The sequence below is a fragment of the Numenius arquata genome, chromosome 3 (genome assembly GCF_964106895.1).
Source record: "Numenius arquata chromosome 3, bNumArq3.hap1.1, whole genome shotgun sequence".
In the NCBI taxonomy this organism is placed as follows: Eukaryota; Metazoa; Chordata; class Aves; order Charadriiformes; family Scolopacidae; genus Numenius; species Numenius arquata.
The window spans coordinates 45,003,389-45,021,548 of record NC_133578.1 but is presented as its reverse complement, the minus strand read 5'-3'; the positions used below and the strand labels follow the sequence as shown (position 1 = coordinate 45,021,548).

The 18,160-nt window shown below is 55.5% G+C and overlaps 1 protein-coding gene across 1 annotated transcript; it reads right to left on the bottom strand.

Annotated features, from left to right (window-relative positions):
* Nucleotides 1-1,970: 1,970 nt before the first annotated feature.
* On the bottom strand, nucleotides 1,971-13,708 carry LOC141463479 (uncharacterized). The gene is given in 4 exon segments (XM_074145907.1): nucleotides 1,971-2,885; nucleotides 4,482-4,665; nucleotides 13,209-13,542; nucleotides 13,645-13,708. Coding segments are annotated over 4 exon segments (1,497 nt in total).
* Nucleotides 13,709-18,160: the final 4,452 nt, after the last annotated feature.

The window sequence follows — 18,160 nt, the reverse complement described above, 5'->3', positions numbered from 1 at the left end:
TAAGTGCCTGCAGGGGTTTGTAGGAGCTCATAGGGTTCCTTACGGTTCCAGAGAGTTCTGCAGTGTTCCGTAGGGTTCCGTAGGGGCTTGGAGAGTACCATAGGGGCCCGTAGGGTTCCATAGGGTTCCGTAGGGGCCTGTAGGTGCCCATAGGGTTACGTAGGGTTCTGTAGTGGCCAGCAGAGTACTGTAGGGGCCAGAAGTGTTCCGTTCGGCCCTGTAGGGGCCTGTAGAGTTCCACAGTGTTCCGTCGTGGCTGGTAGTGTTTTGTAGGGGCCTTAAGGGTTCCATAAGAGCCCGCAGGTGTCTGTAGGGTTCCTTAGTGGCCTGTGGTTTTCCCTAGGGGCCCGCAGAGTCCCATACAGTTCCGTAGGGTCCTGTATGTTTCCATAAGTGCCCGCAGAAGTCTGAAGGGGCCGGTAGTGTTCCGTAAGGTTCCTTAGGGTTCCATAGAGCTCTGTAGGGTTCCGTAGGGGCCAGCAGAGTACCGCAGTGGTCAGTAGTGTTCCATACGGCCCTGTAGGGTCCTGTAGAGTTCCGTAGTGCCTGGTAGTGTTCCGTAGGGTCCCGTAGAGTTCCGTAGTGTTCCGTTGTGGCTGGTAGTGTTTCGTAGGGGCCTTTAGGGTTATGTAAGAGCCTGCAGGTTACTGTGGGGATCCAAAGAAGCCTGTAGGGTTCCATAGGGGCCCATTGTGTTCCATAGGGTTCCGTAGGGGCCTGTGATGTTCCCTAGGGGCCTGTAGAGTCCCATACAGTTCCATAGGGTCCTGTAGGTTTCCATAAGTGCCCACAGAGGTCTGAAGGGGCCCGTAGTGTTCCGTAGAGCTCTGTAGGGTTCTGTAGGGGCCCGTTGTGTTCCATAGGGTTCCGTAGGGAACTGTGATGTTCCCTAGGGGCTTGTAGAGTCCTGTACAGTTCCATAGGGTCCTGTAGGTTTCCATAAGTGCCCACAGAGGTCTGAAGGGGCCCATAGTGTTCCGTAGAGCTCTGTAGGGTTCCGTAGGGGCCAGCAGAGAAGCGCAGGGGCCAGTAGTGTTCCGTACAGCCCTGTAGGGGCCTGTAGAGTTCCGTTGTGGCTGGTAGTGTTCCGTAGGGGCCTGTAGGGTTCCATAAGAGCCCTCAGGGGTCTGTAGATTTCTGTAGGGGCCTGTAGCGTTGTTTAAGTGCCTGCAGGGGTTTGTAGGAGCTTGTAGGGTTCCATAAATTTCTGGAGGGTTCTGTAGGGTTCCGTAGGGGCCTGTAGGTGCCCGTAGGCTTACGTAGGGTTCTGTAGGGTTCCATAGTGGTCTGTGGTGTTCCCTAGGGGCCTGTAGAGTCCCGTACAGTTCTGTAGTGACGCGTGGAAACAAACCCTACAACTCGAATAGAGTTACAAAGTAGGTACGTTTATTGCAGCGCTGGGTGCAAGGGGGATTTCTCCTCCTAACTTGCACACACTTATGCTGAACCCGTAGTTATTTATAATGTAAATCATACATATGCAAACTATGGGATGGACTAATACAATTAGTTCTAAGAATAGGTGTTACTATGTTAATTATTTCCAGGGCCTTATTATAATAAGTCTCCTCCTCCAGGCATGTGCGTATCTTCTCCTGATGTTTTTCTTGGGGGGGGGCTTTTTAGGGAGTAAATTCCACAGTCACTGAGCCGGTTCCCACCGATTGTTTTGCTGGTAGAGGCCGTAAAGCCTCTTGCTATCTTCCTGTAATCTATCAGGATGTCTTCTGAGTGATTTGACAGGGATCGTAAAGCTTCTTGTTATCTTTCCTGTTACCGGTTGGGATGTTCCTGTTAGCCTGCGAAGTGTTCTTTCAAGGCTGAGGCCTACGTCCGCTAATTGGGCAATTCTTTGTTTTCTTTCCTCCCCTCCAAGGTTGAGATATACGTCCCTGTCATGGTTAATCCTTGTATTTTCTGTTTCAATCCCCCCCTTTTCTTTGTTCATTTGTAAATTCTTTTACAATTGCCTAGAATACACTTTCCCTCTCCATCTGATTTCTAAAGTACTTTCCTGACTCCAGTCATTCACGGAGCTGATGCTTCTTCCATTGAATGTATTCATCTTTGGCCCCCATGGTACAACACATAAAACATCTAGCTATTACACACACTAAAATTCCTAACATAAGTATTGCCACTAAAAGGATAAACAGTTGTTTAAGCCAGGCCAGATTAGGTAACCATGAGGTTAACTTTTCCCAAAAGTCTGAAAACCCAAATGTGGTATCATCTTGCGCAGTCTGATGCAAAATCTGAGTTTTAGCTATGAGATTTTGTAAGTCTTTCTCTATCCTTCTGCTTTGGTTTACATATGAGCAACAGCTCTGATTAATCACTGCGCATAAGCCTCCCTCTTTCCAAGTTAATAAATCTAATGCCATTCTATTTTGTCCAACCACATTTGCTAATGACTGGACTTCTTGTTGAAGTGCCTGTATGGCATCGATTGTAGATTTCTCAAGCACTTCTATGGTAGTTGATATGTTTACGATTGCTTTCTCCAATTCACTAACGCCCAGGGATGGTATAAACCACCTTACAAAGCTATGGAATCTTGTTCCCCTTGTCACTAGAGGGTTTTCTACCTGTTGAATTCTCCTCCAAGGTGTTCGCAACATACCTGAGGGAATTTCAGACTGATTAAACACTTTATCTTGAGTAGTTGGATACCCTATTGTGCAAGTTCCCTTCCACCCTGCGAGGAGCTGTTTTATGCTATACCCATCTCCACACAGCCACCAGTACCCTTTAGGCAATTTACAGGGTCCATTAGTTGCTGTCAGATTCACACCTAGGAACTTTCCTGCCTGATACCATCCATTCTCCCAAGAGTGTTCTTTTCCTTGGGAAATACCACTACTTTTATATGTAGCTAATTGGGTCTTATTGCAAAAGTCAATGTACGTGACATTTATCCCTGTTAAACCCCAATTTCCTACATTAACAGTTGTCTTATTGATCCAGAACTTGCTCCATCCCCATGATGTCGACTTATTTACCAGCCCTTCTACTCTATATTCCCCGTGTTCCCAGGTACAATTGTTATAGCTCACTAATACAACAAATTGCTCTTCTTTCAACACTTGTAAATCAAATCTGGGTCCTAAGGGGCAGATATTGTCATCGTACTCACAATACCCGTTCGCCTCATTTTCCCCTTTTGCCCAAAATTTGGGCCAGGTTCCGTTGTCATAGTTCCAATTACTTGCTGCCACCCCATATAGAGGTAACTTCATTTCTCCTTTGGGTAGGGTAGTACATATCCAATAATCTGACAGATTAGTAGCCCTTACCAATGTTTCTAGATTTCGTGAATATGTATTCACATCCCATGTCCCTCCCCCTGAGATACAAAGTCCCGGCATGCTGACGACTATTAATGTCATTAATGTCCATCTTTTCGTTGGAGGTGAAGTTTCAAGGGTCCGGCCTGCGTTGATGTCCATTGGGGGTTTTGGAGCTCTCTTGACTCGAGTCCAATGGATCTAAGCGGCTTGTTCCTTAATCTTTATGGCTGTGTGAGAGGTCAGCAGTACCTGGAAGGGGCCTTCCCACTTTGGCTTCAGTGGTGAATTTTTGAAACAACCTTCGCAGTGAAATGAGATCCTCGGTCTGAGGAAATCACTGCAGGAACCCCAAATCTTGGTATAATTTCTTGCAACAACGCTTTAGCCACTTCTCTTGTTTTATTGGTTCAGCAGGGAAACACCTCTGGCCATCCTGAAAAGGTATCTGTTAATACCAATAGGTATCAAAACCCCCCTTTTCTTGGAAGTTCTGAAAAATCAATTTGCCATTGTTGTCCCGGATAGTCTCCCTTTCCTATTTGGCCAAACTGGACTTTGGGGCCTGTTTTGGGATTATTCTGCAAACATACCTCACACTGCTGTGTTACTTGCCTAATAGTAGTATACAGGTTTTGGGCGAATATTAGTTGGCTCAAGCTTCTGTTCCCCAGTGGGATTTTCTGTGCTCCGCCATGACTGCGGCCTACAACAATGCAAATGGTATTATTATTTTTTCCTGTGGAGTTTTAGCCCATTTACCTTTTTCAATTTTCCCACCTAAGTTTCACAATCAATTTGTATTTTACCATCTGGGACCAGAGACTGCACCTCCAAATCACGTTTCTCCACCACTCTTCTGGCCTCATGGTCTGCCATGGCGTTGCCCAATTCCTGAGCAGTGCTCCTCTTTCGATGAGCTTTGCAATGCATAATAGCCACCTTCTTGGGTGACTGTACTGCTTCCAGAAGCTTAAGAACTTCTTTGTCGTGTTTTATATGTTTCCCTTGGGTAGAGGGGAGTCCTCTTTCCCTCCATACAGCTCCAGGAGCATGGACTACCCCGAAAGCGTATTTGGAGTCCGTCCAAATGTTGATTTTATTTGCTTTGGCTAGTTTCAATGCCCGAGTTAGGGCTATTATTTCTGCTTTCTGTGCTGAGGTATTTGGGGCAAGGGCTTTGGATTCTGTTACCTGGTCTGCAGTTGTTACCACGTATCCCACCTTGTGGATGCCTTGTCGAACAAAGCTGCTTCTGTCAGTATACCAGGAACCTTCAGCATCTTTCAGCGGCTCCTCTTTTAGGTCGGGTCGGCTGGAATAGACTGCTTTGATTGTTTCCAGACAGTCATGCGATACCGGTTCTCCCGTATTCCCGCTAAGAAAAGATGCTGGATTGACAATGTTAGTAACCACTATTTCCACATCATCCTGTTTCATTAAGACAGCTTGGTATTTAAGGAACCTTTGTGGTGAGATCCAGTGTCCTTCCTTTACCTCTAATACCGCTGATACAGTATGAGACACTATTACTGTAATCTTTTGGCCCAGTGTAAACTTACGTGCTTCTTGAATATTTAGCACCACTGCTGCCACTGCCCTCAAGCAGCTAGGCCAGCCCCTGCTTACCTCATCAAGCTGTTTAGAGAAGTATGCCACTGCCCTTCGGCATGGTCCCAGGTTTTGGGCTAGGACTCCTAGAGCTATTCCCTGCTTCTCGTGAGAGAACAGCCAGAAGGGTTTAGTAGTGTCTGGTAACCCCAAAGCAGGGGCGTCCATTTATTTTTCTTTAGCTGACTGAATGCTCTTTCTCCTTCCCCATTCCAGGTGAGGTCTTTTGGGTTAGATTTTAGCAGTTCATAGTGTGGTTTTACCATGAGTCCGTAGTTATATATCCATAGGCGACACCATCCCGTCATTCCTAGGAACGTGCAGAGCTCTTTAGCTGTCTGTGGTTGAGGGGTCTGACAGATAGCCTCCTTTCTCGCTGTCCCTAGGGTCCGTTGGCCTGCAGTTATCTCATATCCAAGGTAAGTCACTTGCTGTTGAGCTACTTGGGCTTTCTGTGGAGAGACTTGATAACCATTAAGTCCGAGGTAATTTAGCAAACTAATTGCCCATACTATACACAATTCTTTTGTCTCGGTGGCTATCAATAGATCATCTACATACTGTAAAATTACTCCAGCTCCATGTGGCTGCTCCCATTGTTCCAGGTCTTTGGCTAATTGATTTCTGAAAAGAGTGGGGCTATTCTTAAACCCCTGTGATAACACAGTCCATGTTAGTCCATAGGGTTCCGTAGTGTTCCATACAGTTCTGTAGGGGTCTGTAGGTGCCCATAGGGTTCCGTAGGGGCTGGTAGGGTTCCACAAAGTTCCATGGGTGCCTGTAGAGTTCTGTAAGTGCCCGCAAGTGCCTGTAGTGGCCTGTAGTGTTTCTGTCAGGTTCTGTAGAGTTCTGTAGGGGCCAATAGATTTGCGGTGTGGCTGGTAGTATTCCGTACGGCCCTGTAGGTTTCCGTAGGGGCTTGTAGAGTACCATAGGGCCCGTAGGGTTCTGCAGGGGCTTGTAGAGTACCTTAGGGGCCTGTAGTGTTCCGTTGGGTCCCGTAGGGTTCCATAGCGGCTGGTAGGGTTCCGTAGCGGTCTGTAGGGTTTCTTAGGCGCCTGTAGGGTTCTGTAAGTGTAAGCCTGCAGTGTTCTGTAGGAGCCTGTAGGGGTTTTAATAAGGTTCCATTGTGTGTGTTGCTAAGGGGCTTGTAGAGTACCCTAGGAGCCTGTTGGGTTCTGTCACAATCTGTAGGGGATCCCTAGGAGCCCGTAGAGTTCTGTAGTGGCTGCTAGTGTTCCATAGGGGCCTGTAGGGTTCCGTAAGAGCCCACAGGGTTCTGCAGAATTCCGTACGGTTCCATAGGGGTCTGTAGGGTTCCATAAGAACCCACAGGGGTCTGTAGGGTTCCATAAGTGCCCAGGGGGTCTGTAGGGCTCCGTAGTGTTCTGTACAGTTCTGTAGGGGTCTGTATGTTTCCATAAGTGCCTGCAGAGGTCTGAAGGGGCCTGTAGTGTTCCATAGGGTCCGTAGGGGCCAGCAGAGTACCGCAGAGGCCAGTAGTGTTCCGTACGGCCCTGTAGGGGCCTGTTGAGTTCCATAGTGTTCCGTTGTGGCTGGTAGTGTTTCGTAGGGGCCTTAAGGGTTCCGTAAGAGCCCGCAGGTGTCTGTAGGGATCTGTTGGGGCCCATAGGGTTCCATAGTGGCCTGTGGTTTTCCCTAGGGGCCCGTAGAGTCCCGTAGTGTTCCTTTGTGGCTGGTAGTGTGCCATACGTAGGGGCCTGTAGGGTTCCGTAAAGTTCCGTGGGTGCCTGTAGAGTTCTGTAAGTGCCCGCAAGGGCCTATAGGGGCTCGTAGAGTTTCTGTCAGGTTCCGTAGGGGCCCATAGATTTCCGTAGTGGCTGGTAGTATTCCGTAGGGCCCTGTAGGGTTCCGTAGGCACCTGCAGTGTTCTGTAGGAGCCCATAGGGTTTTAGTAAGGTTCCATTGTGTTGCTAAGGGGCTTGTAGAGTGCTGTCGGGTCCTGTAGTATTCTGTAGGGTTCCATAGGGGCTCGTAGGGTTCCGTCAAAATCTGTAGGGTTCCCTAGGGGCCCGTAGAGTTCCGTAGGGGCCTGTAGGGTTGTGTAAGTGCCCGCAGGGGTTTGTAGGAGCTTGTAGTGTTCCATAAGTTTCCAGAGGATTTTGTAGGGTTCGCTAAGGGCTTGTAGAGTACCATTGGGGCCCCTAGGGTCCTGTAAGGTTCTGGAGGGTTCTGCAGTGTTCCGTAGGGTTCCATAGGGGCTTGTAGGTGCCTCTAGGGTTCCGTAGTGGTCTGTGGTGTTCCTTAGGGGCCTGTGGAGTCCCGTACAGTCCTGTAGGGTCCTGTAGGTTTCCATAAGTGCCCGCAGAGGTCTGAAGGGACCTGTTGTGTTCCGTAGGGTTCCACAGAGATCTGTAGGGGCCTGTAGTTGCCCATAGGGTTCCTTAGTGCCCTGTGGTGTTCCCTAGGGGCCTGTAGAGTCCCGTACAGTTCCGTAGGGTCCTGTAGGTTTCCATAAGTGCCCGCAGAGGTCTGAAGGGGCCCATAAGGATCCCTAGGGTTCCGTAGAGCTCCATAGGGTTCCCTAGAGGCCTGTAGAGTACCACAGGGGCCAGTCGTGTTCTGTAGGTGCCTGTAGGGTTCCTTCCATAGCGGCTGGTAGTGTTCCATAGGGGCCTGTAGGGTTCCTTAAGTGCCTGCAGGGGTCCGTAGCATTCTGTAAGGTTCCGGAGGGTTCTGCAGGGTTTTGTAGGGGTCCGTAGAGTTTCATAGTGGCTAGAAAAGTTCCATAGGGCCCTGTAGTGTTCTGTATGGGCTTGTATGGTTCCGTAGGGGCCTGCAGTGTTCTGTAAGTGCCCGCAGGTGTCTGTAGGATCCCGTAGGGTTCCATAGGGGCTGGTAGGATTCCGTAGTGGTCTGTAGGGTTCCTTAGGCACCTGTAGGCTTCTGTAAGTGTAAGCCTGCAGTGTTCTCTATGAGCCCGTAGGGTTTTTAGTAAGGTTCTGTTGTGTGTGTTGCTAAGGGGCTTGTAGAGTACCGTAGGGGCCTATCATGTTCTGTCGGAATCTGTAGGGTTTCAATAGGAGCCCGTAGAGTTCTGTAGTGGCTGCTAGCTCTCCACATAGAGGGGCGCTGTTGTGGCACCGCGAGCTCAGGAGAGCACCCGGCAGCACCCCGATTGTTGGGGGAAGCAGCATGGGCAGGTCGGGCAGGCACCCATCGGCACCCCGAAGAGTGGCTGGGGGCTCGACTTAGTCGGGCAGGCACTGCGCGGCACCTTGAGGGGCAGGGGAAACGGTGCGGGCAAATCAGACAGGTGCCCAGCAGCACTTTGAGAGGCAGGTTGAGCGGCGCATTCAGGTTGGACGAGAGCCCGGCTGCACTCGGAGTGGTGGGGTGGGGACACCTTGGGATCAGACATCGCACGGAGGCACCCTGTGGAGCAGGAGCAGCGGTGGGGTGGGTCAGGAGTGCGCCCTTTGGCACCCCGCGGGGCGGAAGGAGTGGCGCGCGCAGCTTGGACCTGTGTCTGCCGGCACCCCGAGGACAGGGGGTGTGGCCCGGGCGGGTCAGGCGGGACCCTTGCAGCAACTGGAAGACCAGAGTGGGGGCTCGATGGAGTCGGGCTGGCGCTTGGTGACACCCTGAAGAGAGGGCTGAGGGCGAGGCGGGGGTGGGTGAGCGCCCGGCAGCATCCCGAGGGGCGGAATGTGGAGGGCTGCACGGTTGGGCAGGTGACCAACGGCACCTTAAAGTGCATGAGGAGCGGTGCGTGCAGGTCGGACAGGCGCTCAACGGCACCCCACGGGGCGGTGGGAACAGCGCGGTCGAGTCGGGCGGGCTGTCGGCGGCACCCCAAAGAGCGGGTTTGCAGCTTGGCAGATTAACATCAGTTTGCCATAGTTCATTGGCTGCAATCCATGAGGATTAGATCCAGTCTGTGTAGGAAGCGGCAGGAGACGCTGGCAATCTGGGCAGGCAAAGACAAATTCTCTTGCCTGCTGCAGTATAAGCTGTAAGTCCTTGGAGAGTGCCTTGACATTCTGATGATAAAATTCTTTGGAGAGTTTAGCATGTTGAATTTTCTTAGGTAGCACAGCAGTTATAGTATAAGATTTGGCAGCAGCCTTTAACCGTAGGCTCAAGCTATGGTTAGTGCAAGGAGGTAAATGAGACACAAAAGAAGAATGATATCTCTGTGAAATCAGTATATACAACCTGGAGAGGAGATCAAAAAAGTCCTGATTTGCAACTTCCTTTAAAAAGGATTTTTCTAATCTGCATCTTCTTCTACCAAAGAAGTAGGCAGAGTCAGTGACAACATTAAGGTGTTCAGCAGCAAATAAACTGAATGCATGGCTAGCAGCTGCAAGCTCAACCAATTGAGTAGAACCTGACTGAAAAACAACAGAGAGTTGCCACCCACATGTGGCCTCTTGCCAGACAACAGCAGCCTCGCCCGTTCTTCCAATGAATGCCTTTCAGGCGTTAGGGATTGGTGAAGATTGCTGTAAAAGAAGAGGCTGTAGAGGAATATCTTTTAGGGATTTAAGCAGAGGGTGCTTCGGCAGAGTATAATGTATTTTGCCAAGGTGATCCGCAAAGGCTGCCTGTAAAGATAAATTCTCATGAGGCATTAATGTAAATTCTTCCTTCGTGATATAGATATGAATGACATCCAGATCAGTTCCTCGAAGTTGCTGGTATTGCAGTCGACCTGTAGAAATTAATCTCAAAAACATCTCAAGAAAAGTAGCTACAGGTTTTGAAAATGAATGAGGAAGGAAAATCCTCCTATAGTACAAATAGCTGTTTTTCCTTTTCATCCCTTTGGCCAATAAGCGCATACGGCTGGAAAGAATTAGGGATTAAAATTAGATGAACAGGTAAATTTAAATCACATCTGGATGCAAAGGCTGTATTAACCCTTTCTACCACAGTCTGCAATGCTTGTGACAGTTCCCCGGTAATCGATCTTGGGGGTGACAAATCAGAACCGCCTTTCAAAAGGTCAAACAGGGGAGATAATAATTCTGTAGAAATCCCCAATAAAGGGCGTAGCCAATTAATGGTTCCCAATAATTTTTGTAACTCATTCAATATAGTTACTGTATTGACAGTTCTTATGGGTTGTGGAATAATGGTTTTGTCTAAGATTTGCCAACCCGGATATTTCCAGGGTGGTACAGACGGTACCTTCTCAGGTGCAATCCGAAGTCCGTAGCGTTCCACAGCCAATTTCACCTCAGCAAACGCAGATTGTAACTGTAACTCATCAAGAGCAGCAAATTGATTTGAGTGCCATTGATTGCTCCAATGATATCCTTTCTGGCACCGAGGATATAATTCATTCGAAGTCTTAGCCATTTCTCCCCTTCGTTTTGGGCAATCCTTTCTCATGTGTCCATCCTGCCCACACGAAAAGCTTTTAATAGCAGCACGAGCCACCGTTAGCTGTTGAGCAAATGCCGTAGATAAAAGATCTCAACCCTGTGCTCCTCTGTTCCTACATGCTAACACTCTTTAATAAGTTCATTCAAAGTGGTGGCCTTGCCACGTATAGGGTCCAAAGCCCTGCAGCATTCAGTGTTAGCATTTTTCCACTGCTAATTGCATTAATAAAAGTTCAGCAGCTGCTGGAAGTTCAATCTGTCGAGAAATAGCTGTTTGCAAGCGGTCTATGAATTCTACATAAGGCTCTTGCGCTCCCTGTCGGATACTCGCAAATGCCAGTTCTGCACATCTACCATCGGGAACTCGGTTTAAAGCCCGTAAGGCGAGCATAGATGCTTGTTGGAAAGATAATGTATTCATTTGAACTTGCACTGCTGAAGTCGCCTGTTGCCCATCTCCCATCTAGTGATCAGTCCCAATAGGATGCCCAGCTGTCAAATTTTCTAATGCTTGGGCAGCGACCAACTCACGATATTCTGTTAACCAGATGGAATATTGCCCTGCCGTTAACATCCACTTTAACACCATTTTCCAATCTGCAGGAACGATAACATAAGACTCCGATATAGCTTCCAGCAAACTAATAGTAAAGGAGGATTGTAAACCATTTTCCTTAACGGAATTTCGTAACTCTTTGATAACTTCATATGTCAGTGTCTCATAGCAAGGAAGCTGTTGGGGTTTATGGATGACCGGCACAGCTTGAAGCATTTCAATATCACCCTCTTGCAAAGCACTTTTTCTGCGCTCTTCTACGAACTCCCTTCTTGCCTTATCGTGAGACGAAATGGTGAGTAATTCATTTAGAATTTTCTTAGATCTTTTCCGCAGTTGGTGCAGAAGCCACCGTAGCTTTAACCGGAGTTAAAGACGGGTACAAATCAGGCTCTTGATCAGAGTCAATAGGACCTGGATTGAAGGGCTCCTCAGGCATCTGTGAGTCTAAGTCGTCAGCTGCTTCTACTGTAGCAGCTAACGGCAATTGCGGCGGCTGAGCTGAATCACAGACAGGCTCAACATCAGGGTCTGAACCAGCCGGAGCTATATCATCCAAAATTAATAAATTAACCAGTGGAGGTGGAAAATCTGAGTTAGCAAACACTTTATCGGCAGGGAGGAATGTTCTTAACACCGTATATATGACACGCCATGTAAGGATACTATCAGGATTAACACCATGATCAATAATTAGTCGCGCTTGCAAGCATTCTCGCACTTTCTGCCAGTCAGAAAGATCATTAGACCCGTTGCGGGGATACCACGGACAATGATCCCGAATCCATACTAAAAGCTGCACAAGCTTAAGAGGTTCTAACTTTAATCCTTGTTCCTTAACGATTTTCATTAAAAGTCCTTTATGTGTCTGCTGTGCTTTCGTCGCAGACTGCCCCATTATAATTATATCTTCCCCTGCCCATCGCTTTGCTAACCTTATATCGTGCAGAGATGAGTATTTAGGAGCTCCTTGGTGATCAACGCCTTCCATCCAGCTCACGGGGGTATGCTGCCGGTCCTTGATCAGCGTCGTGCTAGAAACTTTTTCCCTCTTCGGGCGCCATTTGTGGTGTATGAAGGAATCACGGACTTGTAGGCTATGCAGTAAGCGAATCCAAATCGACCCTTTATTGGTACACAGAGAAAATTAGATACACTCAGACACAAAGCCACTCCCCTCGTCAAGCCCAAACGTGGACTTAGGAAAATAGGTTCTACCTTCTGCTGAGCTTATCACAATAACAGATACCCTGCTACAAGGACAAGTTTCGGTTCCGAGACTGTGTTCTGTTTTAGTAAGAATGAAAGTCAGGATGTGAAACTTATGTTTCTCTACCTCCCCTGCTCTCAAAATAGCTACTGGCAAACACTGTTGATCCAGAAGCATGTAAATCTTCGCTGTGTGAGTAAAAATTAACAGAAATAACATGGGCGGCACCCCGAAGAGAGGAGTGGGGGCGCGGCGGGGTCAGACAGTGCCCGGCAGCACCGCGAAGAGCGGGGTGAGGGCATGGGTGAGTCGGACAAGGACTCGTTGGCACCCCAAGGGGCGGGGGGATCGGCGCGGGCAGGTCAGACGGGCCCCCGTCGGCACCCCGAGGGGTGAGATGAGGGTGCGTCGGGGTCAGGAGGACGCGCAGCGGCACACGGAGGGGCACGGTGGTAGCGCGGTGAGCTCGAGAGAGCACCAGGCGGCACCCCGAGGAGCAGTGTGAGGGCACGGGTGGGTTGGATGAGGACTCGTCAGCATCCCAAGGGTCAGGGGGAGTGGAGCGGGCAGGTCAGACGGGCCCCCGTCGGCACCCCGAGGGGTGAGATGAGGGTGCGTCGGGGTCAGGAGGACGCGCAGCGGCACACGGAGGGGCACGGTGGTAGCGCGGTGAGCTCGAGAGAGCACCAGGCGGCACCCCGAGGAGCAGTGTGAGGGCACGGGTGGGTTGGATGAGGACTCGTCAGCATCCCAAGGGTCAGGGGGAGTGGAGCGGGCAGGTCGGACGGGCGCTCGTCGCCACCCCAAGGGGTGGGTTAAGGCTCGGTGGGTTCAAGCGGGCGCCCGGCGGCACCCTGAGGGACGGGATGAGGGTGCGTTGGGGTCGGGCGGATGCGCCGCGGCACCCGGAGGCGCATGGTGGTAGCGCAGAAAGCTCGGACAGTGCCCCGCAGCACTCGGAAGAGCGGGGTGAGGGCACAGGCGTGTCGGACGAGGACTCGTCGGCACCCCAAGGGGCGGGGGGAGCGGTGCGGGCAGGTCGGACGGGTGCACTTCGGCACCCCGAGGTGCGAGATGAGGGTGTGTCAGCATCAGACGGACTTGCCGCGGCACTCGGAGGCACACAGTGGTAGCGCAGCGAGCTCAGAGAGCGCCCAGCGGCACCCCGAGGAGCGGGGTGAAGGAGCGGCCTGATCGGGCGAGCGCTCGGTGGCATTCCGAAGAGCCGCCTGGCGGCGCGTGGGGGTCGGACAGTGCCCGGCGGCACCGCGAAGAGCAGGGTGAGCCACGGGCAGGTCGGACGGAGACTCGTCAACACCCCAAAGAGTGGGGAGGGGGAACGGCAGGGTCGGACAGTGCCCGGCAGCACCGCGAAGAGCAGGGTGAGCCACGGGCAGGTCGGACGGAGACTCGTCAACACCCCAAAGAGTGGGGAGGGGGAACGGCAGGGTCGGACAGTGCCCGACAGCACCCCGAAGAGCAAGGTGAGAGTACGGGCGGGTCGGACAAAGACTCGTTGGCATCCTAAGGGGCGGGGGGAGTGGAGCAAGCATGTCGGACAGGCACCTTTGGCACCCCGAGGGTGTGGTTAAGGCTCGGCAGGGTCGGACGAGCACCAGTCAGCACCCCGCTGGGTGGGATGAGGGTGCGTCGGGGTCAGACGGATGTGCAGCGGCACATGGAGGCGCATGGCGGTAGCGCGGCGAGCACGGGAGAGCGCCCGGCAGCACCCTAAGGAGCGCGGTGAAGGAGCGGCCTGGTTGGGCGAGCGCTTGGTGGCACCCCGAAGAGCGGGGTGAAGGAGCGGCGATATCGGGAGAGCGCTCGGCGGCACTCGGAGGTGCACAGTGGCAGTGCAGCGAGCTCGGGAGAGCGCCCGGCGGCACCCCGACGAGCGGGATGAGCGTGCGTCGGGTTGGGCGGACGTGCAGCAGCACCCGGAGGTGCACGGCGGTAGCGCAGCGAGCTCGGACAGTACCCGGCGGCATTCCGAAGAGCGGGCTGATGGTGCGTCATAATCGGGCGGACGCGCAGTGGCACCCGGAGGCGCGTGGTGGTAGCGCGGCGACCTCGGACAGTGCCCAGCAGAACCCTGAAGAGAGGGTTGAGGGCACGGGCGGATCAGATGAGTATTCGTTGGCACACCAAGGGGCGGGGGGAGCAGCGCAGGCAGGTCGGACAGGCGCCCGTTGGCACCCTGAGGGACAGGATGAGGGTGCGTCAGGGTCAGGCGGACGCACAGCGGCACAGGAAAGCGAACAATGGTACCGTGGCGAGCTCGGGAGAGGGCCCGGCGGAACTCGCAGGTGCACGGTCGTAGCGCGGCGAGATTGGGAGAGCACCCAGTGGAACTCGCAGGTGCACGGTAGTAGCGCGGCGAGATCGGGAGAGCGCCCGGCGGAAATCGCAGGTGCACGGTGGTAGCGGGGCGAGATCGGGAGAGCGCCCGGCGGCACCCCGACAAGCGGGGTGAAGGAGTGGCGATATCGGGAGAGCGCCCGGCAACACCCGGCGAGAGGAGTGAAGGAGCAGCGATATCAAGGGAGCGCCCGGTGGCACCTCGACGCGCGGGATGATCGTGCGTCAGTCGGGCGGACGCGCAGTGGCACTCTGCGGTGCACGGTGGTAGCGCGGCGAGGTCGGGGGAGCGCCCAGCGGCACTCGGAGGCGCACAGTGGTACCGCGGCGAGATCGGGAGAGCGCTCGGCGGAACCCCGTCAAGCGGGTGAAGGAGCGGCAATATCGGGAGAGCGCCCAGCGGCACCCGGCGCGAGGGGTGAAGGAGCGGCGATATCGGAAGAGCGCTCGGTGGCACTCGGAGGCGCACGGTCGTAGCACGGCGAAATCGGGAGAGCGCCCGGCGGCACGCCGAGCACCGTGGTGAAGGAGCGGCGGTATCGGGAGAGCGCTCGGCGGCACCACATCGCGCGGGGTGAACGAGCGGCGATATCGAGAAAGCGCCCGGTGGCACTCGTAGGCGCGCGGTGCAACCGCGGCGAGATCGGGAGAGGTTCCGGCGGCACCCCGAGGAGCGGGATGAGCGTGCGTTGGGACGGGCGGATGCACAGCAGCACCCGGAGGCGCACGGTGGTAACACGGCGAGCTCAGGAGAGCGCCCGACGGCACCCCGACAAGCGGTGTGAATGAGCGTCGATATCGGGAGAGCGCTCGGCGGCACACAGAGGCGCACGGTGGTAGCGCGGTGAGATCGGGAGAGCGCTCGGCGGCACTCGGTGCCACGCGGTGGTAGCACGGCGAGATCGGGAGAGCGCCCGGCTGCACTCGGTGGCGCAGGATGGTAGAGCGGCGAGGTCGGGAGAGTGCCGGCGGCACCCCGACGCGTGGGGTGAATGAGCGGCAATATCGGAGAGCGCTCGGCGACACTTGGAGGCGCATGGTGGTAGCGCGGCGAGATCGGGAGAGTGCTCGGCGGCACTCGCAGGCGCGCAGTGGTAACGCGGCGACCTCGAGAGAGCGCCCGGCAGCACCCCGACGCGCGGGGTGAAGGAGCGGCGATATTGGGAGAGCGTTCGGCGGCACTCAGAGGCACACGGTGGTAGGGCGGCGAGCTCGGGAAAGCGCCCGGCGACAACGCGACGCACGAGGTAAGGAGCGGCGATATCGGGAGAGTGCCCGGCGGCCACCGGCGCAAATTGTCAAGGAGCGGCGATATCGGGAAAGCGCTCGGTGGCACTCGAAGGCGCATGGTGGTAGTGCGGTGATATCGGGAGAGTGCCCGGCGGCACTCGCAGGGCGCAGAGTGGTAGCGCGACAAGCACGAGAGAGCGCCCGGCGGCACCCCGACAAGCGGTGTGAATGAGCGTCGATATCGAGAGAGCGATCGGCGGCACACAGAGGCGCATGGTGGTACCGCGGCGAGATCAGGAGAGCCCTCAGCGGCACTCGGTGGCGCGTGGTGGTAGCGCGGCGAGGTCGGGAGAGCGCCCGGCGGCACCCCGAAAAGCGGTGTGAAGGAGCGGCAGTATCGGGAGAGCGCTCGGCGACACTTGGAGGCGCATGGTGGTAGCGCGGCGAGATCGGGAGAGTGCCCGGCGGGACCCTGACGCGCGAGATGAGCGTGTGTCGGGTCGGGCGGACGCGCAGTGGCACTCTGCGGCGCACGGTGGTAGCGCGGCGAGGTCGGGGGAGCGCCCAGCGGCACTCGGGGGCACACGGTGGTACCGCGGCGAGATCGGGAGAGAGCTCGGCGGAACCCCGTCAAGCGGGGTGAAGGAGCGGCAATATCGGGAGAGCGCCTGGCAGCACCCCGACGCGTGGGGTGAATGAGCGGAAATATCGGGAGAGCGCTCGGCAGCACTTGGAGGCACACGTTTGTACCGCGGCGAGCTCGAGAGAGCGCCCGGCGACACCGCGACGCACGAGGTGAAGGAGCGGCGATATCGGGAGAGTGATCGGCGGCCCCCGGCGCACGTTGTCAAGGAGCGTCGATATAGGGAAAGTGCTCGGTGGCACTCGGAGGCGCGTGGTGCAACCGCGGCAAGATCGGGAGAGCGCCCGGCGTCACTCGGAGGCGCGCGGTGGTACCACGGCGATATCGGGAGAGTGCCCGGCGGCACTCGCAGGGTGGTAGCGCGACGAGCTTGGGAGAGCGTGCGGCGGCACGCCGAGCAGCGGGATGAGCGTGTGTCAGGACGCGCGGGCGCGCAGCAGCACACGGAGGCGCACGGTGGTAGCGCGGCTAGATCGGGAGAGCGCTCGGAGGCACCCTGACGCGCAGGGTGAAGGCGCGGCGATATCGAGAGAGCGCTCGGTGGCATTCGGAGGCGCGCGGTGGTACCGCGGCGAGATGCCGAGTGCGCCCGGCGGCACCCGGAGGCGCACGGTGGTAGCGCGGCGAGATCGGGAGAGCGCCCGGCGGCGCCCTGACACGCGGGGTGAAAAAGCTGCGATATCGGGAGAGCGCTCGGCCGCACCCCAACGCGCGGAGTGAACGAGCGGCGATATCGTGAGAGCACTCGGCGGCACTCGTAGGTGCACAGTGGCAGTGCGGCGAGCTCGGGACAGCGCCGGGCGGCACCCCGACGCGCGAGGTGAAGGAGTGGCAATATTGGGAGAGCGCTCGGCGGCACCCGGAGGCGCACGGTGGTAGAGCGTCGAGATTGGGAGAGCGCCCAGCGGCACCCCGACGCGAGGGATGAGCGTGCTTCGGGTCGAACGGAGGCGCAGCGGAACCCGGAGGCGCACGGTGGTAGCGCGGCGAGATCGTGAGAGAGCGCTCAGCGGCACTCAGAGGCACACGGTGGTAGAGCGGCGAGCTCGGGAGAGCACCCGGCGGCACCCCGAAAAGCGGTGTGAAGGAGTGGCGATATCGGGAGAGCGCCCGGCAACACCCAGCGAGAGGAGTGAAGGAGCAGCGATATCGGGGGAGCGCCCGGCAGAACCCCGACGCGCGGGATGATCGTGCGTCAGTCGGGCGGACGCTCAGCGGCACTCTGCGGCGCACGGTGGTACCGCGGCGAGGTCGGGGGAGCCCCCAGCAGCACTCGGGGGCACACGGTGGTACCGCGGCGAGATCGGGAGAGCGCTCGGCGGAACCCCGTCAAGCGGGGTGAAGGAGCAGCAATATCGAGAGAGCGCCTGGCGGCACCCCGACAAGTGGGGTGAAGGAGCAGCGTTATCGGGAGAGCGCTCGGTGGCACTCGGAGGCGCACGATGATAGCGCGGCGAGATCGGGAGAGCGCCCGGCAGCATAGGATGCACATGGTTGTAGCGCGGCGAGATAGGGAGAGCGACAAGCGGCACGCCGAGCACCGTGGTGAAGGAGCGGCGATATCGGGAGAGCGCTCGGCGGCACCACGTCGCGCGGGGTGAACGAGCGGCGATATCGAGAAAGCGCCCGGCGGCACTCGTAGGCGCGCGGTGCAACCGCGGCGAGATCTGGAGACACCGGGCAGCACTTGCAGGGGCAGGGTGGTAGCGTGACAAGCTCAGGAGAGGTTACGGCGGCACCCCGAGGAGCGGGATGAGCGTGCGTTGGGACGGGCGGAGGCACAGCGGCACCCGGAGGCGCACGGTGGTAGAACGGCGAGCTCGGGAGAGCGCCCGGCGGCACCCCGACAAGCGGTGTGAATGAGCGTCGATATCGGGAGAGCGATCGGCGGCACACAGAGGCGCACGGTGG